Consider the following 24,745-nt stretch of genomic DNA (forward strand, 5'->3'; position numbering starts at 1 on the left):
TCATGCAAGAACAGCAGGAAAAGGGAGGGTGTTTGTGGTTGCTGACTTTCAGCGATCTGGTCCAGAGGTCGCTAAGGATGCCCAAACAGGAACTTCATCAGATTTGGTAGCACAGGGAATTCATTGAAAACTCTGCCTTCAGCACGTTCACCCTGCTGCTCCCAATTCCAAACTCTGATGTTTCAGCAGAAAGTGTTACTGGAATCTGTGTGGTCACTTGAGGTGGTATACAATGCTAGTGCTACTCCAAGCAGTCCTACTAAAGTCAATGGACATGACTAACTCAGATCCATTAATTTCAATGAGTCTACTCAGAGTAGAAGGTAATTTGAGATGACCCATCACTGGAAACCAAGGACTGGCCTAGACAGAGCTTTGATTTGATTCAGCAAGGCGGCTCTTAACGTTGGAACAAATGCGTATTAATCATGGTTCAATTAAAAGGCACACACAAAGAAATTCGTTGTTCGGCATCATCAACATGTCCCTGAACACGGAGCAGTTTGGGGAAGTAATGGAATTTTACTGGGAGCTTAGGTGAAGGTTTCTTGGAAATCCAGAACACAGCTTTTGTAACAGCCTCACAACCAAATCATTTCTGCTGTAACTATAACAACACCAGCAAGAATGCTGTGGCCGGGATCCAGAGATGTACTTCAGGCATGCCCGAGGGCTTGGGTACATCCAGTGGGATTGTTTTCTCTCCTTTGAAAAGCAGTCCCCACTCCCCGTCAGTACCATTTCGCAAATTGATTTGGGATTCCCTTGCCATGTGGCAAGTCTCCAAATCTCTCTTGGGTGTGCCAAACTAGTTGTGCGAGTTCTTTGGAATCTTTGGGGCTGCTCTCCATTAGTGCTGATAATCGAGAATCAACATCAGCATTGCAAATGATGTCCAGGCCGGTGCCCACCCACTTGCATTATTAATAAAGGACGCTCCCAACAATAATAGGAAAGGCAGCCTCTGATTTCAATCAATGCCTTCAGTGATAACTGAGAGCTGTTTTACCAAAGCTGTGTACACAGTATACATTTAAAGCACACACACATTGAAAAAGAATAATGGGAACAATAGTTTAAGGGTGCTGGAATGGTGGACCTGTGAGAGCTGAACTACAGTTCCCAGGATTCTTTTTTTTTTGGGGGGGGGGTGCTTTCAATGTGCTTTAAACAATATACACAGCCTGAGTCTTAACTGTTAAAGCCCTCTCTCTCTCTCTCTCTGTTAAGGAAATCTTAAATCAATTAACTGTGAGTTTTAGTTGATTGATCAACTGATTAAATCTGCATACATTTGCATATGAATACAACACTGGGGGAGGGGCACCCTTTCTTTGTTTTTAGATTATGCATGCATACATCATCATCTCAGAGAAGACACTCCCTCCTGTGTCAGAAGATAGGAGGTAGACCTCACTACGAATGAACAATCCAACCATGAATTTAAGAATTGCCCTGCTTGATCATCCTAAATGACTCTTGAGGTCCAGAATGCTCTTTCCACAGTGGCCAATTAGATGCCATCTGGGAGACCCCTCATCAGGGTATGAAGTCTCCTAGGACCTAGTAATCAGTTGCATGCTGCCTCTGATTCTGCGCCCAGTCGCTGTGATTAGTAGTTATTGATAGCCTTATCTGCAATGAAGCTGCCTAATTCCCATTTTAAAATACCTTAGTGGAATTCAGTACTTACATTTACTTTTCCAAGAAATAAAATAAAATAAACTGTCCCCCTTTAATTTGGGCTTCCTTTTTAATTGACCAGAAGGCTTAAAAAAATCCAACTGATTAATCAATGATGTGCATATATACTTGGAAATAACTCCTACTGCAGCAGTGGGGGATGTGAGTCCCTCCAAAAGTTATTAGACTCCAACTCTCATCAGCCACAGTCAACATAGCCAATGGGCAGGGATGAGGCCCAGAAACATCTAGAGACCCACAGGTTCCCCAGCCCTGCCCTACTGTGAGGGTAGCCGATAGGTCTCAAACCCTCAGTGAGTTAGGGACTTCCCTTGCATGCGAAGACAGGCTCTGGTGGACTGAGTGGATGAGACTAATAGCGAGTCCACTGGTCAAGAAGGCAGTTACTGCATGTGCTACAGAGCTGCGGTTCTCAACCTGTGGGTCCCCAGATGTTGTTGGACTACAACTCCCATCACCCCTAGCTAGCAAGGCCAGAGTTCAGGGATGATGGGAGTTGTAGTCCAACAACATCTGGGGACCCACAGATTGAGAACCGCCGCTATAGAGGGAAGTTGGGGACAGATGGGGCTTGTCAACCTGGGAAGGTAGCCTATCTAGGAGAAGGGAAACTGGTGTGAAGCCTCTGCTGCCTTGTGGCTATAGTCATTTGTGAGAAAGCCTTTGGGGTGAAATCCTGAGGAAAAATCTCCACCTGCTGCCTTGTGGGACATCTTCAGGAGAAGAAAAGGCTAAGGAGTGAACCCTACACAAATCTGGAGTGGACTCCCTAAGATAGTTTGATGGCGTCTTGTACGTCTCCTTCCAGCAACTCCTGCAGCCAAGCTGGTGCCAAACATATTGCTCTGCTTTCCTTTGGATCCCATCGGTGAGGTCAAGAGGGTCTTGTCATCTGGGCAGGACAGGACCAGCACACACACTGCCCAGGCTTGTACCCTGGTGAGGTCACTTCAGTGCTGCCAACGCAGCAAAACAATGCAGGAGGCAGCAGTTATGAGTTACCAGCCTCTGCAGCCATGGCAGGCGCTGTGATTCTCCAGCAGCTTGACTTCACCCCCAGAGGTACACTCCATTGCCTCTTGAGTCAGATGGATGTCAACGACAAGCTAGTAAGGAGAAATTCCTCCCTGGTTAAGGACAAATTCCTGCTATGCTTCCACAGTTGGAGGCAGTGATGTTTTTGAATACCAGTTGCTAGAAAACACGGGGGCGGGGGGGGCGGGCAATGCTCTTGTGCTTAAGGGTTGCCCTCAGTCATGTGTCTGGCCAATGTGCAAACAGGATGCTGAACTAGATAAGACATTGGTCTGATCCAGCACAACATCTTTTTATGTTCTTAGGTTCTCAATTGCGCTTAGCATTGCAACCTAAATACTGAAGCCCTGCAGGATGGATGGATAGCCACACATAGATTTTTGTGCATGCAACTATCATGTGCAGGGGGGGATGCACAAAACTGGCTGGAGAAATTTGGGTTTTTCTGAGACTCCTTGCTCTCATTTCTAAGACCACAAGCTGTCTTAAAAAAAACCCAAACCCAACAACTTCCAAGATGTGTTTGAAAGAGCGTGGGCAATACCTGCTGAAATCTCAGGTGCCAGAAAAGTGGCTGAAAACAGTTTCTCTTTGGTTATTGAAGGGAAGCAGAATTCCTGAATAGCAAACTGTCCTTCCCTGTTATGAGTCAAACCAGAATAAATGATGGAACATTTTAAGTAAAGACCACAAAATTAATTATGCAATAGAAGAGATATCAGGCAACATTGCTCAATTTGCATAATTTAGACAAGCCCCAGAATTCAGTTCCTCTTTGTGCAAAGTTTGTATACCTGGGTGCAGGGCTATATTTTACTAATTATACAGGGCACGTTTAATTTTTAAAAATTTATTTTGGAGCACTCTCAACCCTTGTTGGGCTCTGTAGTTCTGGGGAGAGAGAAGTTCTCTTTACTTTCTCCTCCAAAGTCCTTTCCCCCAAGGAACTGAGAAATGAGACCCTTAGCTGACTTTTTACATCAGTTAGCGGTCTAGGATCCCTCTCTCAGAATTAAGTCCTACTACTTGGCGGATTTTGAGGCAAACGTCACACAAAGGATGACCAATTTTGGCATTCGTGCAGCCAGAATTAGACTGAAATTTGCAGAAGTAAATCCGATTAATTGCAAGGAGGAACATTTGTTCCACTCGATGATCCAAATTGCGCCGACGGACGTATAAACCTGTCTGCTGCTTTTTATCCCAGCCATGAGTTTGTCTCCCTGCCTACCTGCTTCTTTCTTTAACTGTTTCTTTGCAGCAGGATATTGCAGTGGCCCAAAGCCAGCTATCGTAATACAGAAATAAAAGAAAATAAGCACCTTACACAAGTCTACAGATCTAAACAACAAAAACTTTCAAGATTCTGTTCCAAGAAATACAGAATGTATTAGGAAAAGGCAAAGATGTAGATCATTGCGGCTTCTGCTCAGAGTCCTCACACACTGAAATCAGTGGCTGGTGATTCTCTGGCAGCAAGTACCTATAGGTAAAGGTAAAGGGACCCCTGACCATTAGGTCCAGTCATGGCCGACTCTGGGGTTGCAGCACTCATCTCGCTTTATTGGCCGAGGGAGCCGGCGTACAGCTTCCGGGTCATGTGGCCAGCATGACTAAGCCACTTCTGTCAAACCAGAGCAGCGCATGGAAACGCCGTTTACCTTCCCGCCGGAGCGGTACCTATTTATCTACTTGCACTTTGACGTGCTTTCAAACTGCTAGGTTGGCAGGAGCAGGGACCGAGCAACAGGAGCTCACGCCATCGTAGGGATTCGAACTGCCAACCTTCTGATCGGCAAGCCCTAGGCTGTGTGGTTTAACCCACAGCACCACCCGCGTCCCAGGAAGTACCTATAGCCACTGCAAATAACTGGTAGGAGGGCTGACACCCACACCAGACATTTAAAGCACTTTTATACCACTTTGAACAGTCACCACTTCCCCCCAAAGACTTCTGGGACCATAGATGCCAACTCCCTGAGGCCCTAGGTGCCCGAGCACCCACAAAAATTTCCCATGAAGCAGCTGGGCACCCACAAATTTCGGTACCAGGGACATTCATGCTGCATGGCACCCATGACCCCGGGCACCCATGGCCACAGGGCCAAGCTGGCACTCCTACCTGGGACCTGCAGTTTGTTAATGGTGCTGGGGAATCACTGCTCTGTGAGGGCTCCCCTAACAACCCTTAGCACCCTTAATACACACTACAATTCCCAGGATTCTTTGTGGGAAGCCATGACTCTCTAAAGTGGCATGGTGCTGCTTTAAAGGTATAGTGTAGATGCGAACTTAGCCAACATTATATAAGCCAGGAGCAGAAAACTCTTTTCCACCCAGGGCCACATTTCTTATTGGGCAACTTTCTGAACGCTGGCCAATAGGTGACAGTCCATGCATGCAAAAGTCAGAGGTTTCTCTCTCCATTCAGGCAATAGGTGTTATTACAGTTTGATACGTTTCAGCCAAGCAAAGTATGATGATGATGATGATGATACTGCCCTTCATCCAAGGATTACAGGCTGGTTCACAAGTACAGTGGTACCTCGGGTTACAAACACCTCGGGTTATAGACTCCGCTAACTGGGAAGTAGTACTTTGGGTTAAGAACTTTACCTCAGGATGAGAACAGAAATCGTGCAGCGGCGGCACGGCGGCAGTGGGAGGCCCCATTAGCGGTACCTCAGGTTAAGAATGGTTTCAGGTTAAGAACGGACCTCCGGAACGAATTACCGTATTTTTTGCTCTATAAGACTCACTTTTTCCCTCCTAAAAAGTAAGGGGAAATGTGTGTGCATCTTATGGAGTGAGTGCAGGCTGCGCAGCTATCCCAGAAGCCAGAACAGCAAGAGGGATTGCTGCTTTCGCTGCACAGTGATCCCTCTTGCTGTTCTGGCTTCTGGGATTCAGAATATTTTTTACTTGTTTTCCTCCTCCAAAAACTAGGTGCGTCTTATGGTCTGGTACGTCTTATAGAATGAAAAATATGTTAAGTTCTTAACCAGAGGTACCACTATACTGGAAGAAAAGGCAGGGCTAGCCTGGAGAATGTCCCAAGAGCCAGTAAAAGAAGCCTGAAAGAGATACATTTGCTCCCTGAACCTGAGATCACCACCCTTGACGTACTAAGAACGTAACTGTTCGCTGATGATCAGCTCCTGGCACAAGATTCGGACATCACCAGAGCCTGCGGCTAGCCAATCAGCAAACAACACCTTTGCCTGGTGCTGACTAAGGCTGACACATGCAGCAGAATGAGATGCTGGAATCCCAAGGTAAGGAGCAGCGAGTGGACTGCACCACTTCAATCCAAAGGTTGAGGCTCCAGTTTTGAATGCTTCTGCGAGGGAGAGGGAAGGAACAAACTCTCCGTAACTCAAGATCTTGACCCACTCCCCCCTGAGCTACTTTGCAGGATATTTTATTTCGCAAAGGGAAATATTTTAAAAATTGTGACACACAAACACCCTTCATAATTCTGGAAGTCAGGCACATCCAATGAAGCTGAATGTTAGAATATGCAGGATGGACAAAGGAATGCATTTCTTCAAGTAGAGCAGAGCGAAACTATGGAACTCACTGCTGCAATCGCCACCAACCTAGCATCACAGAATCATAGAATCGTAGAGTTGGAAGGGACCCCAAGGATCATCCCTGCTGCAGTGGAGGAATCTCGACTAAAGCATGGCAGATGGCTTAAAACCTCCAAGGAAGGAGAGTCCACAACCTACTGAGAGGGACCATTCCCTGAATGGCTTTTAGACAGGAAGATCAGGCTATCAGTGGCTACTAGCCATGTTGACTATATTCTACCTTCACTGTCAGAGGTAATGGCCAGTTGCTGGCCAGCTCCTGCTTGTGGGCTCCCCATTGGCTGGACTAGATGGGCCTTTGGTCTGGGACCCAGTAGGTTTCTTTCTGATGGATGCCATGATAGCACATGCACTCAGGTAAATCATGTCAACCTCCCTGCTTGGCACAGGTTTTCCAGGTACCGCTTCCACCGAAGCTAACTCGGAGAAATCACAACCGACTATTCTGCCACTGACAAAGTTGAGAGTGCCAACCATATCGAACCTATAGCAAAGCCAACGGTGTGGCATCACCGCCATGTACTCAACACTCAGGATCAAAGCAATCTTCAGTGTCTGACCACTCGGTACGTACAGTATGGTTTAGTGCCACCGTTGTGGAAACTCTGCAAGTAGCTGGCAGCCTGTGCCATCAAAACCGACAGGTACAAATTGGACATTAACAGATTTAGACTGGAAATCAGAAGGCAGTTAATATTAAGAGGTGTAAAATTATGGGGCAGTCTCCCCGGAATGGCGATTTGAGCGAAAAGACCCTTGTGAACATAGGGAAGTTGGATAAATTTAGAGGGGATCAACTGGTGATTACTTTTCTCAAGCTTCATAGGAGTCGGAAAGGTTTTGTTTTGGCCCAGCTTCTCCTTTGCATGCAGAAGGCTGGCTCTGCCATTAGGCAGTATGAGGCACCCGCCTCAGGCGGTTTGATCTTGAATGTCATGAAAGGGCAGCAAATTGTTAGTTACTGCATTTCTCTTGCCAGAGCGCTGGAGAGATGCTTATTTTCTGCCTCAGGTGCCAAAATAACCCAGTTGGCCTTGGATAGCATGCACCTTGACTTGGGGCAGGGGTGCATTTGCAATGAGGCAGTGCATGGTCTTGGGCCAGGCGGCTGAGAGGCAGCAAACAAAATGCCACTCTGGATAGATCTGTAGATGTGGGGAAGTGTTGTGGCTCAGTAGCAGAGCACATGCTTTGCTTGCAGAAGCTCCCAGGTTCAATCCTCAGCATCTCTGTGCGGCACTGGAAGAGACCCATGGAGAAACCATGGAGAGCTGCTGCCAGTTGGTGCTGACAGCACTGAGCTATATGGATCAATGGTCTGACTCAGTGCTTTCCCCCCAAGAAAAATAGGTGCCTCAACTTACCACAAAGTGGTTACAATAAGTCACCAGGTGACTCTGAGCACCCTGAACAGATGCCAGTTTGCCAGCAACTGTGTTCACCACCCATGGAGGTGCTTAAAACTATGGCAAACTGGTTTGAGGGGTCGCCCCTGGTTCTGGTGCAAGTCAAATAAATGTGCTTCCATCTCCCTCATTCTCTTAGATTCAGGCAGATGGCTAGAACAGCTCAGAAGGGCCCTCAAGCAAACACACGCATGTGCAATGGTAGAGGCCTGTCTGGAAAGCTTAAAGCCTGTATTCCTCTGCTTTTGCCTTTCCTTGGTCACCTAAGGTAGATGTACCTGGTATGTTTAGCCTGAGTAAGAGAAGACTGAGGAGCAGCACAGTAGCATCCTTCCAACAAGGCTGCTTTGCTATTGCGCTCCCAAGGCAGGCAAGAAAAGACCAAACTGGCTTAAGTTGCAGGAGGGCAGATAGCAGCTGAACATTAGCAGAAACTTATTGATGGTACAATCTGTTTGATAAAGGAACCAATTACCTAGGGCAGTGGATGAGCTCTCCCTCACTGGAAGGCAGAAGCTGGACAGCCATTTGTTTAGGGTGGTCTAGCTCTGGATTCATAAGAACACAGGAAGAACCTGCTGGATCAGGCCCATGGCCCATCTAGTCCAGCATCCTGTTCCCACAGTGGCCAACCAGATGCTTGTGGGAAACCTGAAAATCAGGACCTGACACAAGAACGTTCTCCCCTCCTGTGGCTTCCAGCAACTGGCATTCAGAAGCATTATTTCTTCCACGAATTTGTCCAATCCTCTTTTAAAGCCACTGAGCAACTCTATGATTCTGGGATCTATTAGCATGTTCAGCGACTGCACACACACACCATACATTTAAAGCACGTGACTTGCCCAAGAATCCCAGAAACCATAGTTTGTTCCAGGTGCTGGGAATTGTAGCTGTGTGAGAAGGTACAATTCCCAGAAATCTTTGCAGGAAGCCATGTGAATGTATGGTGTGTGATATTGTATGTCTCCATGCCAAGTGCTGGGGACAACCCAGAATTGTGTTGTGGTTAGAGCGTAAGACTAGGGCCTGGAAGACCAGAGTTCAAATCCCCACTCCACCATAATGCTCACTTGCTGACCTTGGGTGAGTCACAGTCTTTCAGCCTAACTTACCTCACAGAGTTCCAAAAGGCATTTGACTGGCTGGTGTGGGAACCAGGATGCTAGGCCTGATGGAGCTTTGGTCTTGCCCAGATATGCTTTTTCTTACTTCCTGAACTTTTGGAGAAGATGCAAACCTGACCTTTTCGACAAATTCACGGAGCGTTGGGCTACTGACACACTATTAGCCACAGCAGCTGAATGGAATCTTCAGGTCCAGTGATAGCCTACCTCTGAGTACCAGGTAGCTTTCATGTCTTGCTCATTAGCTTTTAGACAAGTCAGACTAATGGTCCATCTAGGCCAGTGTTGTGCACACTCACTGGCAGCAGCTTTCCTGGGTTTCCCCAACACAGCTTGGAGATGTTCCAGGGATTGAGCCAGGGAATTTCTATACTCAAAGCAGAGACACAGCTCCTCCAACCCCACAAAAAAAGAAGAAGAATTAGATTTGTTCACCGGCGTTCCTGTTGTTCCTATCCATCCTTTGCAATGGCAAAGCTGGAATGTGTGCAGAGCAGGGCAACCAAGATGATCAAGGGTCTGGAAACCAAGCTTCATGAGGAACTGTTGAGGGAGTTGGGTATGTTTGGCCAGGAAAAGGAGACTGACAAGAGATAAGATAGCCATCTTCAAGTATCTTAAGGGCTGTCACATGGAGGAGGGAACATGCTTGTTTTCTCCTGCTCTGGGGGCTGGGGCCCAAACCAACGGCTTCAAGTTGCAAGAAAGGAAATTCTGACTAAACATCAGGAAGAACTTTCTGACATTAAGAGCTTTGCGACAGTGGATGTGGTGGACTCTCCTTCTATGAAGGTTTTTAAGCAGAGCTTGGATGGCCATCTGTCATGGATGCTTCAGCTGAAATTCCTGCATTGCAGGGGGTTGGACTAGATGGCCCTCGGGGTCCCTTCCAACTTTACAGATCTATGAATCTATAAAATCACAGTGTAAAGCCAGTAGGCACAAGGTCAGTAACAGCCAGTGCTCAGACAACCTCATCCTGACACTCCCAGCCATACTAATGCCTGCAACAGAAAAACCTCTGCAGCCTTCCACGCCACTGCCAATACTTCTGAACAAAGTAATCCCAATCATATCAGCTGGGAGTAGATGTCAATCATGCATGCAAATAAGCAGGAATTTCAAGGAGTTGTACTTTCTGTGTCCTGAGCCTGACGTTACACGCCGCAGATTAATGTTCGAAGTGGGAGAAGCAGACATGCTCCCTGCGCGGGGACAACTGAACCATTTCCCACCATTGGCAGCAGGGCGGGATGGGGGTGTTGGTGGGGGGGTCCGCAAGCCACTGCACCTTAAAGCCAATCAGGCTGATTTACACTTTCACTTCCCAGTCTGATACACAGATTGAGGTGGAGTTACTCTTTGGCTTTCGCACTTCTGCATTTTGTGAGACAGTTCTCATCTAAAATAAAACCCCTCACATGCTCATAAGCGTGTGCATTAGATGCATATGTTAGTTCCAAATCTGTAGTGGGGGGGAATACTTATTTTAGAATGAAACCTATACAGAAACAGGCAGACGTACATCTTTTTAGAATGGAAAGTGTGCAAAATATGTATTTTACATTTGAAGGTGTACAAAAATGCCTTTTCCTGCAGTGTGTTTTTTTTTAAAAAAAAAAACATTATTGCAGAATGGTGTTGAAACTGGGCAGAAAAGATTTAGATTCTGGCATGGATCAGGAATTCAGTGATAGGGCCACACTTTTGCTTGCATGAGATGCTCGCAGTTCAGTCCGATATTTTCGGTTATAGGAACTCATAGGAACACAGATCCCATACCACAACTATCTATTTGCCCATCTAGCCCAATATTGTCCACTCTGACCAGCAGTAGCCCTCTAGGATCTTGGGCAGAAGTGGGCTTTCACAATGCCAGTTACCTGCTCCTCTGAAGTGGAAATGTTGAAGAATTTCACCCCATTCAAAGCATCTGTTCTACGATTAAGCTATGGTCTCTCTCCCTAAATTGTAAAGCATGGGTGGGCAAACTAAGGCTCAGGGCCCAGATCAGGCCCAATTGCCTTCTAAATCTGGGCCGCAGAAAGTCTGGGAATCAACGTGTTTTTACATGAGTAGAATGTGTCCTTTTATTTAAAATGCATCTCTGGGTTATTTGTGGGGCATAGGAATTTGTTCATATTCCCCCCCCCCCCAAAAAAATATAGTTTGGCCCCCCACAAGGTCTGAGGGACAGTGGACCGGCCCCCTGCTGAAAAAGTTTGCTGACCCCTGTTGTAAAGGGTTTTAGGTACAGTAGGTGGGTTTGGGGGGAAGGGAAACAGCTCCTGGAACCTCAAGTGCCCTCTGCAGTCACAGCAAGTAGCCCTGTTGGGCTGAGTGGGCCCGCTAAACTGCCTTCCATCATCCTGCCCCCATCACATAGATCCCAATCCCAACAGCCATGCTGGCGCAAACCCCAGATACCCACGTATTTACATCAAAACCTCTGAGCTTCATCAGGCTCTGCCAATGAAACTGCTCATTTTGGTGATGCCACCACTGTGTGGCACCAACCAACAGTGACTGGCTGGCAATGAATGTCACCCCAGCAGCCAGTGAGAATGTTGGTCTCAAAATAGGCCAGAGTCAGAGCACCTGCTGTCCACAGACCCGACCCATGGCTTGAGCATGGGCACTACTGAGAAAGAAAGAAAGAAAGAAAGAAAGAAAGAAAGAAAGAAAGAAAGAGAGTGTGTTGCACTGATGGAAAAGGCCTTTCCATAAAAGGCTGATCCAACTATTCAGAGCCCACAGAAAAGTAGCCGGGTTAGTTTGCTGTAGCAAAAATAACAGAAGAGGCCTTCAGCACCAGAATATGAACAAACTCATTATTGGATACATAGGCAGTGGTCCACAGAAGGTCATGCAGCTACAGATTTGATGGTCTCTAAGGTAGTATGGGATTGGTCTGGGTTGTTCATGCTGACCAGAGGTTTTCCAATTCCATCAACTGAACAATACCCACACCAGAACCTCATTGCCAACAAGGGGATGCAGATGTCACAATCACCCAAATGACCCTTGTGATTTGATTTGATTTTACTACCATTAATACTAGTGTTTCCTGTCACACCAACCTCTGCAAATTGGGAGAGGGTGGGTGAGGAAGTTCTTCTCCTTCCCTCCCCACCTTCCTCTTTCTTTCTCATAAGGTATGAAGGCTCAGGACTACTCAGTTAAATTGTTTGGCAGTACATTCAGGAGAGATGAGAGAGAAGTAACATATAATTAATTTATGGCATTCATGACCACAGGATATGATGATGATGTCCGCTAGCTTTAGATGGATTAGGCAAATTCATGAAAGATAGATCTGTTGATGGCGGAGACCCAGGACAGCCTCCCAGGATAGAATGTGGACCTCCTCTTTCAGGAATTGTGCTTCTCTGCATGCCGGGTGCAGGGGAGATGGCTGTCCTGTCACGACTGGAAACAGAACATTGGAGTAGGTAGACCTTTGGGCAGACCCACCAGGGTTCTCACAATCCCATTTCAAATGATAAAGCCATGTTCCAAAGCACTAGCCTGGCATTAGCCTGACCTGCAGTGCCACAGCTCCAAGCAACCACACTTACAACTCCTCACCTAACCACCCCACGGTCAGTGCCAGCAACCGCACCAAAATGCCAATGTTGGCATCTGCGCTGAAATCAGGACCATTGGTCAAGCCATGGCAATGATGCCTGTCCACCCCACCACCACCACCACCACCACCCAGTGACAAGATTAGGTCTACACACAAGGCCAGGATCGGTGGCATCAAATTCTCACCAGGTAATGGAGCAATGGGCTTTGGAAGGGCAGCAAAGAGGGACAGCAGGCCAAGGATGAGAGCCAAGCATCGAAATCCAATCAGACAGATCCTCTGCATGTTTACTTGGAAAGGAGTCCCCCTGAGTTCAATGGGACCCATTCCCAAGTAAGTGCTGTACATAGTGTTGCAGTCTCACAGTCCCAAAGTGAGCACCATGGCATGGTCTCTCTCTGTGTGCATCTCTTACCTTCTACAGCGTCCATCCCAACATCTATCCTCTGGGTTCATCTATGCCTCTATAAATATTCTGGTCATCATCAGCACCACCATCACCTATCATCACCTCTCTTCCTTTCCCCAATCCCATCTCCCTCTGCCTCCCTCCCTCTCTCACACACGCATTACACAAGTCCCCTTTTTGCTCTTTGTTTATTCCCCCACAAATGTATCCATCTGGTGATTAGCATCCACACAAGCCGTTCATTCATAGACCAGGGTGTCTCCATCCCTCTCCATCTCTCTCCTGTATGGTCATCTCTCCAACATATTAGGAACACACAAATCCCCTCCTGTTTCTCTCCAGATCTGCACCCTGCGCCCAGGAACCCCTCTCTTCCCTCCACCCGCCAGAACCCTTTGCAGATCTTCAGGCGGCTTGCTCCCTCTCTGCCCACAACTACCCCGTGGCAAACAAGTCGTGCAAAGAGGCAAGCGGCGCACTTAATTAACGACCGGCATCTCCGACGTTAGCTATCCGTGGCAGGAAATGTACAGTAAGCATTCAGATACGCAGACCGAACGGTCCGGCGGAGAGAGTGAGCCGGATGTTGGAAAGGAGGTGCCAAAATTGTGCATTCACAAAGCACGCATGCAGTTGTTGTGACACCTCATTGGGAGGGGGGGGGCCGAGAGAGATCTGGGTTTCCGTGGCATGCATCTGCGACCGAGAACGACGTATCCCTAAGGGGCCGCGCAGATATTTGCAACGCGGTTGGGGGTGGGGAACCCCACGCTTATACTTGGGACAACTCCAAGGTACCTCGGCGAAATGTAGCTCCCCCCCCCTAAAAAAAAATACCCCAATCGTGCGCACAGCCACGCACATCTGTGGCGCTCGGTTGGTCTGCAGACCCAGGGACAGAGCACCGCGCAACTGTGCTAGAGAGATGCTCCCAGCGCATCGGTGCAACTGCGCTACCGCCGTGGCACGCCACACAGCCGTGTCTCCCCGTGGCGCGCACACAGGTACGCATTGGGTATTCCGTCCGCGCACTCCTGCTCTCCCAGCCCAGCCCCCGCAAACCACCACCAGCACCACCACGCACACCCCGCCACCGCCACCCCGCGCAGCCGGAATGCAGCACCTTGATAGAGGAACAGCATCCCCATCCTGTAGAGGAGCGTGACCAGGAGTGCGCAGTGCATGTCTCTGGCTGGTCCTGGGTGCCGGCTGGGGGGCGATGCTGCAGCAGCTGCCGGAGGAGGAGGAGGAGGCGGCGGCAGAGGAGGAGGAGAGCGAGACACAGGCAGCGATGGAGGGAGATACAGGCTGGCTCTCGCATTCAACCCACCGCCAGCCTTGCTGCATCTCATGAGAGGGGGGGTGTATTGTGGAGGGAAGAGAGGAGGGAGGAGGAGGGGAGAGAGAGGGAGCTACTGAAGGGGGTGAGAATTCTGACAGACAGCTGGGCAGAGATGAGGGACGCGCCCGGCAGGGCCAATCCGGAGTCCGGGTGGCTGGGAAAGGGGCCGGGCATGCAAATGAGGAGGGAGGGGGGCCGCCAATGGGAGGGAGGGAGATGAGGCTGGTGGGACGGGCCGAGGAAGGGGGGGTGATTTATGAGGGGCTCTTTGTTACTGCAGCAATGCTGGGGATGAGGAGAGTGGGGAGGAAAGAGAGCAAGCCCCCCCCCCCCCCCGCACACAGAGCCAGGGAAACCCAGAGAGATCCCGGCTAGGCTGTTAAGCCCCCTCTTCCCTCCCTCACCCAGCCCCCTTCCTCCGGCTTCCCCCATAGAGGAGCATCTTCTGTGGGTACCTCCTGGGGAGGGAACGGAGGAAGGGAGTTAACTCTTGCAGCCCATGTCTCAGCTCTCTCTCTCACGTCTGTCTCTCGTCTAACCCCCTCCAAAGTCTTCCCACCACTTCCTCCGCCCCATGGCTCGCCTCAAAGCTGTCCTCAGCACTTTTTTTTCCCTTTCCAAGCGCGACGACCTCTTGGCCCTGCAGGCTTCCCCTTCCTGAGTCCCTGCAGTCCTGGATCACCTTCAGCTAAGTTAGCCAACCCCAGGGATCCAAGATGTTTTTCTCAGCTTTTTGCACCTTACCTAGACTCTGTGCTAGAAAGGCAGTGAGATGTAGTGGTTAGAGCACTGGATAGGGTTACCTGGGCAATATTGGCCCCTGTCACTCTTTCTTTCCTTCCGTCCCTCCTCTGATGCCCTCTCACACCTCTGCCTGCTTAAGGCTTGCACAGCTGTATGTTGCAGCAGCCCTGGCTACAGTGGTACCTCGGGTTAAGAACTTAATTCGTTCTGGAGGTCCGTTCTTAACCTGAAACTGAGGCACCACTTTAGCTAAGGGGGCCTCCTGCTGCCGCTGCGCCACAGCTGTGTGATTTCTGTTCTCATCCTGAAGCAAAGTTCTTAACCTGAGGTACTATTTCTGGGTTAGCGGAGTCTGTAACCTGAACCATCTGTAACCCAAGGTACCAGTGTACAAGCTCCCCAGGTGAATAGTGCCTCTGGGGCAGGCCAGGGGGTGCTTCCCAGCAGGGCCACCTTAAGCATATCTGGCGCCATGGGGCAAAGATCCCTCCTGCACCCCCCCCCCTTTCCCAGAGTTGTTGACCTTTTCCCAAGCCTCTGCGGGGATTGCTCTCCTCCCATGGAGACTTGGGAGGGAAACTGCATGCCCACCAGCCATATAGTTGGCGGGGCACAGCTGGCGGGTGTGCAAGGAAAGGGGAGGCCGCCAGCAAAACCGCGCAGCTCCCCCACTCGCTGGGGCACCCCTTAGAGGCAGGCGCCCTGGCGCAACGTGCCACTAAGCCCTATGGGACAGACGGCTCTGCTTCTCAGGCCCCTGTGGGGCAGTGTGAGGAGACACTTCTTTTTGGGGTGGGGGGAGCAGCTCAAAGACCAGGGGCAGCAGCTGTGGCTGCCCAGAGGACTCCCAAGGAGAGGGGAGAAGACAGGAGGCTGAGGGAACACTCCACAAGGGAGGGTGTTCAAAAAATGGTGAGAGGGTTCTGGCTCTGGAGGCAAGGGGTGGCATAACTGGGCTCCTGAGTCCCACAGGGGTGCCACAGAAAGAATGTAGTTGGTCAATGGAGTTGTGGACTCAAAAAGGTTTTCAACCTTTGGGTTAGGGTAAGGGCTGCTTACCTTTGCCCCCCCCCAGGTGTCATTGGATGACAGCTGCCGTCAGCCCTGCCCATACGAACATAGGACTCAGATACATTTATGAAGAAACAGCGTTTTGGATGCATTATAAACATGCAACACCAGATGGCACCAGAGAGCAAAAAAAATTTCTAAGCCATTTCTCATAGTGTTTTTCCCTCCTTTTGTTTAATTTAACGTTTTAATTTCTGACTTTTTTATAGCGGGGGTTTTTCCCCACCCGTAGAATTTTTTGCATGGCATGGAGAAAGTGGAGTGAAATAAGTTTTCCTTCCCATCTCATAATTCTAGAACTCACAGGCATCTAATGCAGCTGAATGTTGGAAATTTTGGGGCAGACAAAAGAAGACACCTCTTCGTTCGGCATATTGTTAAACTATGGAACTCGATTTCGCAGGAGGCAGGGATGGCTTTAAAAGAGGATTGGACAAATTCATGGATGATAAGGCTTTCAGTGGCCACTAGGACTGCCAGCCACAATGCTTCTGAACACCAGTAGCTGGAAACTGCAGAAGAAGAGAGATCTTTTGTGCTCAGGTCTTGTTTGAAGGCTCCCCACAGGCTTCTGGCTGGCTAGTGTGAGAACAGGGTGCTGGATTAGATGAGACCTTGGCCTGATCCAGCAGCCTCTTCTTGTGTTCTTATTGGCCATGCTGCCTGGGGCTCATGGGAACTATAGTCCAGGAATGTCTGGAGAGCCACAAGATTCCTATCCCGCAGTCTGAGAGGAAGATTGTGGCAGAAATCTGAATAGGAAATGAACACAGGGTGCATTCACACTACCCCCTTAGAGCACAGTGAAGTTATTTCCAGTGCATTCCACAACACTCCCCCACCCACAGCGGTTCACATCAGCACGGCTTCCTTACAGTAGAATTCGTTTCTGTTTGTGCACTCACTAGTGGGTGTTGGCAAGGTGAGGTTGCCTTTGCCCTGTGCAAAGATGTTCACACTTTGGTTAGAGGTGAATCGCGAGCAGCTTAAGGACTTCAGTCGGTGTGAATCATAGAATCATAGAGTTGGAAGAGACCACAAGGGCCATCGAGTCCAACCCCCTGGAAGCCGGTTTGAGAAACAAACGAGGCGTCAAGCAGTAATGTAGTGCAAGACACATATGCATTTTGGATAACATCCTGTGAATGAGGATTAAAAATCCAGCACTGGATAATAAACAGAAGTGTGATCAGAGCCACAGGGGGTTTTTTGAGGGGGGAGGGGCTTTAAGGCAGCAAGATGTAGAAAAGGGGAGTCTCCACAAGTGTAACTTGTCAGAGGGAGAACATGCCAAAGACCAGGAAGCAGCGTTGGCAGTTGCCAAGGCTGGGCTAGAAGCAGTCAGACTCCCAATTGCTTATGTATTGCCCAGTGGAGAAGCTTGTGGGTGGGGATTTTAACCAGGAAAATGGTGCAGCAGGGAAAGGGTTAACCTCACTGACTTTAGGTCAGGTTGTTCCCCCCTCCCCTTCTGCAATGTAATAATTCCTGTTCCTGTTTCCCTTATGGTTTTAAGTGCTATTATAATACTCTGTAAACATGTTTTCTAGAATGTATGTACACCGTCCCCCCCCTCCTGCAGTGTAATAATTTGTCATTGTCTTTTAAGATGCCATTTTAATGATATGTCAACATGTTTGCAAACAGTGATGTGTAGCCATAGAATGAATGTATCCCACCCTAGAACTTTTTCTCTTCTGCCCTCCCCCTTATTTCCCCCTCTCCCTGACTTCTATGTCAGGTCTTTTAGACAAGGGATGGGGAACCTTTTTTCGGGGGGGGGGGGGAGAGGCAGGGACACTGATCCTTATCTCTCCTTACCCCTGCTAGTCACCCACCTTTAAATCACAACATGTCATGATGACATCAGATGACTGATAGTTGGCAGTCCCGCCCACCTGTCAAAGTTGACCCATGGAGGTGATTGGGGTCTGCCACAGGGATCATCCTACCAAAGCAGCGCCCAGCAGGATTGAACCCTCCACTCAACCAACTGCTGAGTTGGGTGTGCAATCCTGGGGGCTTCAGGGAACACGCTAGCAAAGCAGACCCTAGCAGGGTTGAACCCTGCCCATCACCTGGCATCATGCAGTGGCATCAGCTGGTGGGCAGGCGAATGTGGTTTGGAGGGAAACAGCTGTGCGGGTCAACTTGGACCCCCTGGCAGGCCAGGATTTGTTCATGGACCATGGGCTCCCCACCCATATTTTAGATGATAAGCACTCAGGGATTCATGCTTCTCTCTCTCTAGCCAAAAGAGGAGATACAATGTGTTGTTTAGTCATTTAGTCGTGTCCAACTCTTTGTGACTCCATGGACCAGAGCACACCAGACACTCCTGTCTTCCACTGCTTCCCGCAGTTTGGTCAAACTCAAGCTGGTAGCTTCAAGAAGACTGTCCAACCATCTTGTCCTCTGTCGTACCCTTCTCCTTGTGCCCTCCATCTTTCCCAACATCAAGGTCTTTTCCAGGGAGTCTTCTCTTCTCATGAGGTGGCCAAAGTATTGGAGCCTCAGCTTCAGGATCTGTCCTTCCAGTGAGCACTCAGGGCTGATTTCCTTAAGAATGGATAGGTGTGATCTTCTTGCAATCCATGGGACTCTCAAGAGTCTCCTCCAGCACTATAATTCAAAAGCATCAATTCTTCGGTGATCAGCCTTCTTTATGGTCCAGCTCTCACTTCCATACATCACTACTGGGAAAACCATAGCTTTAACTATACGGACCTTGGAGATACAATAGCCATATTCAGATATCTCAAGGGCTGTCCCACGGAAGAGGAAACAAGTTTGTTTTCTCCTGCTCTGGAGGGTAGGACTCAAACCAATGGCTTCAAGTTACAAGAAAGGAGATTCCGACTACACATCAGGAAAAACTTTCTGACAGTAAGAGCTGTTTGACAGTGGAATGGAGAAGGAGTGCCAACTTGGCCCAGTGACTGTGGGCACCATGCAGCGTGCCTGGTCCTGGCCCTGAAATTTGTGGGTGCCTCGTCCCTTCTTGGGGAATTTTGTGGGTGCTCGGGCACCCAGAGCCCCAGGGAATTGACACCTATGCTTAGGAGGTTGTGGACTCTCCTTCCTTGGAGGCTTTGAAGCAGAGGTTGGATGGCCATCTGCCATGGATGCTTTAGTTGAAATTCCTGCATTGCAGGGGGTTGGACTAGATGACCCTAGGGGTCCCTTCCAGCTCTACAATTACAGTGGTACCTTGGGTTAAGAACTTAATTCGTTCTGGAGGTCTGTTCTTAACCTGAAACTGTTCTTAACCTGAGGTACCACTTTAGCTAATGGGGCCTCCTGCTGTCACCATGCCGCCACCGCCCAATTTCTGTTCTCATCCTGAAGCAAAGTTCTTAACCTGAGGTACTATTTCTGGCTTAGCGGAGTCTGTAACTGAGGTGTCTGTAACCTGAGGTACCACTGTATATGATTCTATTCTCTCTCTCTCTCTCACACACACACACACAGAGAGAGATCCTTTAGGCTCTTTTTGGGGAAAATTGAGATACAAATTTAATAAATCACCACCCTCTTCTTCTCCAATATGGGTATAATTTCACTGAAGAGCAGGTAGCATCATTCAAATGCATAAATACAAAGGCATGGTCCTCTTCCAAATGGAAACCCCAACTGTGGGAGATCCTTAGCCGCAACATTTATCTCACAGTAAGGAGTCCAAGTTGCAATCCCGGAAGCAAGGAATGCCACTCAGACTCTTGGGAAAATATTTCCTCCATTGCAAGGCATCTCCGTAGCAAGGCATCTCCGTAGCACGCTGCTGCCTCCCAAAGCAGGGATGAGGACATTGTGGCCCTCCAGGTGTCATCGGGCTCCAGGTGTCATCACACCCAGCCAGCATGGCCAATGCTCATGGATGATGGGATTTGTAGTCTAGCAGCACCCAGAGGGCCACAGATTAGCCACCCTTGGTGCCAAGCGATCTCTGCCCTGAGCAACCAGCTAGGCTGTCAGAAAGGCAATGCAAACAGGCCAGCGGAGGAGGGAACACAAGCCCAGAGGCACAAACAAAGATTATTTGAGATTGCTACCTTAAAATCGGGGGGGGGGGACCCTTCACCCCCTATCTTTATATTTCTGCTGCCCAGAAATTTACCGGGTGAAGTTTTCCCTCCTCTGCTTCCTTCCAGACTGGTAAAAGCTTTGCCCTACTGAACTTGTCTGCTGTGAAAGCCAGAAGTGCAGGCTTACAGTCAAAACTGGGGCAGAGTCAAGTCTATTCCCCCATATACAACCCTCCCCCCCTCCTCCTTAAGGAGGAGAGGCAGCCTTGACCTCCCAGTTCAAGGCTGCAGGCCACTGGGGACGGGGTCAGCAGTGCTTGTAATGAGGGCGCCCCCTAGTGGGCCGGAGACTCTCAGTACAATATCACCGTTCCAGAAATGCTGATGTTGGTGAGCTAGTGATGGATGCTAATTACCAGGGGTTTAATTGCTCCTCTTTACACCATTAGCTACGAACCACTCAGCTTCTGGGATAGGGAGAGGATCATTAATATGAGCGATTCCCAGGGAGCTGAGTTGGAAAGAAAGAGTGTGGCGGGGAGAGCTCTCCTCTCTCTCTCTCTCTCTCTCTCTCTCTCTCATCTTTCCGCTTCACTCAGTCCATCTATCTACAGTGTTCACGATGCCCATTTTGTGCTTCTTGCTCTTTTAGCAGCACTGCCAACTCCCCCCACGCACTAGGGAAGTGTTGTGCAGTGGTTAGAGCGTCGGACTCGGACATGGGAGACCAGGGTTAAAATCTCCATTCAGACACATGAATGGGTGTGACATTGGGCCACTCAGTGCCTCTCAGCATATCCTACTCACAGGGTTGTTGTTTGGATTAAATGAGGAGGGGAAAACCATTTGTTTGCCACCTTGAGCTCCTTGGAGATAAAGGTGGATGTTATGTACTGAGCTGAATAGGATCCAAATTGCAGCAGTCTGATTGGTCTAGAACAATAGGATTCAGAATGCAGCAGTCTGATTGGTCCTAGAACAATAGGATTCAGAATGCGGCAGTCTGATTGGTCCGCAGGAGCCACCCAATCCAACTCCAGGTGGAAGTGAATCCGCAACCTGATTGGACTACAGGAGAATCCTGGAAATAGCCAATCACGTGGGGCCCATTGTGTAAATAATGTATATAAAGCAGACAGTTCGGGAAAACTTACATTCCTCACTACTATGAGCTGAATAAAGAGCATGAAATCCACACATGGCTCCGAGTATATTTCAGTGGAATAGAAATTTACAAAGAAATATAAATCAATCTTAGCAGCTATGGGAGAGGAGGAATGCTTCGATTGCTGAAGTCCCGGGGATGGGGTCAGACAGGGGAGGCCTCAGTCTGAATCTTCCCCTCAGCCACAGTGGCGTAGCGTGGGGGGTGCAGGGGGGTGGCCGCACTGGGCGCAACATCGGGGGGGGGGGGGCGCTCTCACTCGAGTGCTAAAATCCACGGGTTAGGGGGCGCAAATTACTTGCCTTGCCCCGGGTGCTGACAACCCACGCTACGCCACTGCTCGGCCATCAGACCCACTGAGTGGCTTTGTGCTAGTAATAGCCTTTCTCCCCAGCCCACCTCACAGGGTTGTTGTGAAGATAATGTGGGAAGAGAATCAGTAGATGCTACTTAAGTTCTTTGGAAGAAAGAGGCAGGGGTGTAACATGAATGGGTGGATTTCTGCCTGCGATAGAGTAGTGGCACAGGAGCCCTGGCAGAAAATCAGTTGGCAACCAGGCTTCACCTGAACTCAGAAGTTAATCTGAGCCCAGGGATCAGGAACTTTAGTCTCGGAAAGGGAACATTTCGCCTATGAGATCCTTCCGTCTCAGAATCCTCCACATTTCTCGTCGACATATTAGATCTGTCCACGACATTATTCTTAAAAGGCATGCAATGCAAACCTAGGCATGCTTACCCAGTCATAACTCTCATCAAGTTTAATTATTTAGAGCGCTTGTACCCGGCTCTTCTGCCAAAAAGGCTCCCGGAGCGGCTTACATACAGTCAATATAAAGACCATCTTTGTCCAAAGACTTGCAATCTTAAAATAAATCCAGCACACAAGGGGAAAGGGAAGAGGAAAATGAAAACTCAGGCACCAATTTAGAGAAAGGCACATGAAAATGCTGATGAATTTTCAGAGACTTTTAAAAAATTGATTCAGAAATATGAAGAACTGAATTTAAGAAGGGGAATGTGAAGCACTGAAGGCAAAACTACAGCAATGCATAAGGAACGCATTCAATGTACGCCTAAGACACGACGTTTCCCTCCAAAGATTCATGGGAATTGTAGCCTCCCCCGTCCCCCCCGTCCCAGAGCTACATTTCCCATCACCTTTAACAAACTACAGCAGCTTCTTGCAAAGTTGCCAATCCTAGGAGCATTGCTCGACGGCTGCAGAATCGAGTGAGGACGCCATATCAAGGGACGACTCGGTGCGTGTGTAAAAGACATCACAGATCAAGCATCACAGCTAGAATTTTCGTCCTACTCGGTGTCACCTCAAAGGCATTGCTTTTCACTCAAGCCGGCTCACACATTCAGCTATCAACTGTCAAGAGCTGGCTGGATGTACTTACTTATGTTCAGCTACCCGCTTCCCTTTCTACCAAAAGCTCTCCTGTCCCAAGGCCCTATTTGAGTTCTTCTTTTAGCCAACTCTGAGCTTTCTCCTCCTCCCTCCCTCACCTTCCCTTCGAGTGTTCCTTTAAAAGGAACATGAGAATAACCTGCTGGATCAAGCCAATGGCTCCTTTGGTCTAGTATCCTGTTCTCCAAGGTACCTGGGCCCAAGGTACCGGCACAGCAGCAGTGGGAAGCCCCATTAGCTAAAGTGGTGCTTTAGGTTAAGAACAGTTTCAGGTTAAGAATGCACCTCCAGAACGAATTAAGTTTTTAACCCGAGGTACCACTGTATTGTAAAAAAAGAGAGATAGAGAGGACTGGATAAATTCATGGAGGCTGCCAAAGACTACCACCTACAATGCCTGTGTCCTACCTCCACGGCTGGAATGATGCTTCTGAATGTCAATTGCAGGAAAACACTGGAGGAGGTAGAGCTCTTGTGTTCTGGTCCTGCTTGAGGGTTCCCAACAGGCCGTGCTTTCCCCCCAAGAAAAATAGGTGCCAGAACTCAACACGAAATTGTTACAGTAAGTTACTGGGCATCTCGGGGCAGCCCTGAACAGATGCCGCTTTGACAGCAGCTGGATTCACCGCCCGTCGAGGTGCTAAAAACCATACCAAGCTGTCTCCCTAGCTGGTTTGGGGCAGGTCAAATAAATGTGCCCCCGCCTCCTTCGTTCTCTTAGATTTAGGAGGGTGGCTAGGGCATCTCAGAAGCCCCGTACGCAAACAGGTGGGCTTTCAACAGTAGAAGCCTGGCTGGAAAGCTTAAAACCTGCCACCGCTACTTGGGAGATGAAGAAAAGGAAATATGAATTGGCCCTGCCCTGATCAATTGTGGCTAGGAGCTAGGTGGAGTCACGGATCTTTAAAAAAGTGTAGACTCACACACAATGACCAGCTTCCGTTTCGACTTAAAATGTTTGTTTGGGGCTTCTCGGAGTACATAAAGGCTGTTATGTACTGAAGTTCTCACCCTGGCCCAGCAGGGGGATACTGTAGATAGTTATGCAAATAAGGGATCGAAAATGATGTTCAGTGATTGGATAGTTTTAGAAAATTGTTACAGTTACGTTGTACTGGAGCTCTATATAAGCAGGCTGACTGAACCTACCTGCACCCTGAGATCATCTTCTGAGGCCCTCCTTCATGTGACTCCTCCTTGAGAGGTCCGGAGGGTGGCAACATCAGAATGGGCCTTCTCTGCTGTGGCTCCCCATCTGCAGAATGCTCTCCCCAGGGAAGTTCACCTGGCGCCTTCACTATACACCTTTTTTTAAAATAATAATAATAATATTTATTACTTTTTGAACAATTTAAACACTACAAAACCAAACAAAAACAAAAACAAAAAAGAGCAATACAATACAATACAAAAACACTACATAACACTAACACATTAAACTAACAAAACCAAACAAAAACAATTTAAAACACTCAAACAGTTTCAATATCTTGTCTTTCATTCACTTATTTCACCGACCTCCTCACACGTCCCTTTTTGTATTCCACTTCTATCAATTATTTCAGCAATTCCTTTCCATCTTCCTCTGTTTTCTGTCCTATAATTATCTTAACACATTCTAACCTTATTTTACCTATAATATCCTATTAATCTATTTATACTTAAATCCTTATAACATTTCTACTAAAGCCATATAACTTCATTCCACCATTCTTTTAACATTCATTAATTTTGCAGTATTTCTGTAAATAATCTTTAAACTTTTTCCAGTCTTCTTCCACCGACTCTTCTCCCTGGTCTCGGATTCTGCCAGTTATTTCCACCAGTTCCATGTAGTCCATCAACTTCATCTGCCATTCTTCCCGGGTGGGTAGATCTTGTGTCTTCCTATACTTCACAATAAGTATTCTTGCTGCTGTTGTTGCATACATAAAAAAAGTTCTATCCTTCTTTAGCACCAATTGGCCGACCATGCCCAGGAGAAAGGCCTCTGGTTTCTTCAGAAAGGTATATTTGAATACCTTTTTCATTTCATTATAAATCATCTCCCAGAATGTCTTAATCCTTGGGCATGTCCACCAAAGGTGAAAGAATGTACCTTCAGTCTCTTTACATTTC

At 48.4% G+C, this 24,745-nt stretch overlaps 1 protein-coding gene across 1 annotated transcript in view; it reads right to left on the minus strand.

Annotated features, from left to right (window-relative positions):
* IGLON5 (IgLON family member 5) overlaps window positions 1-14,379 on the minus strand; it is a gene marked incomplete at its 5' end in the record, with an annotated part of 129,434 nt that extends 115,055 nt beyond the window's left edge. The window contains 2 exon segments of the mRNA XM_083455627.1: window positions 13,987-14,226; window positions 14,229-14,379. Of these exon segments, the coding sequence (XP_083311753.1) occupies window positions 13,987-14,226; window positions 14,229-14,379 (391 nt within the window).
* Between the last annotated feature and the right edge of the window lie 10,366 nt (window positions 14,380-24,745).

The sequence above is a fragment of the Podarcis tiliguerta genome, assembly GCF_965153285.1.
Source record: "Podarcis tiliguerta genome assembly, chromosome: 8".
Lineage (NCBI taxonomy): Eukaryota > Metazoa > Chordata > Lepidosauria > Squamata > Lacertidae > Podarcis > Podarcis tiliguerta.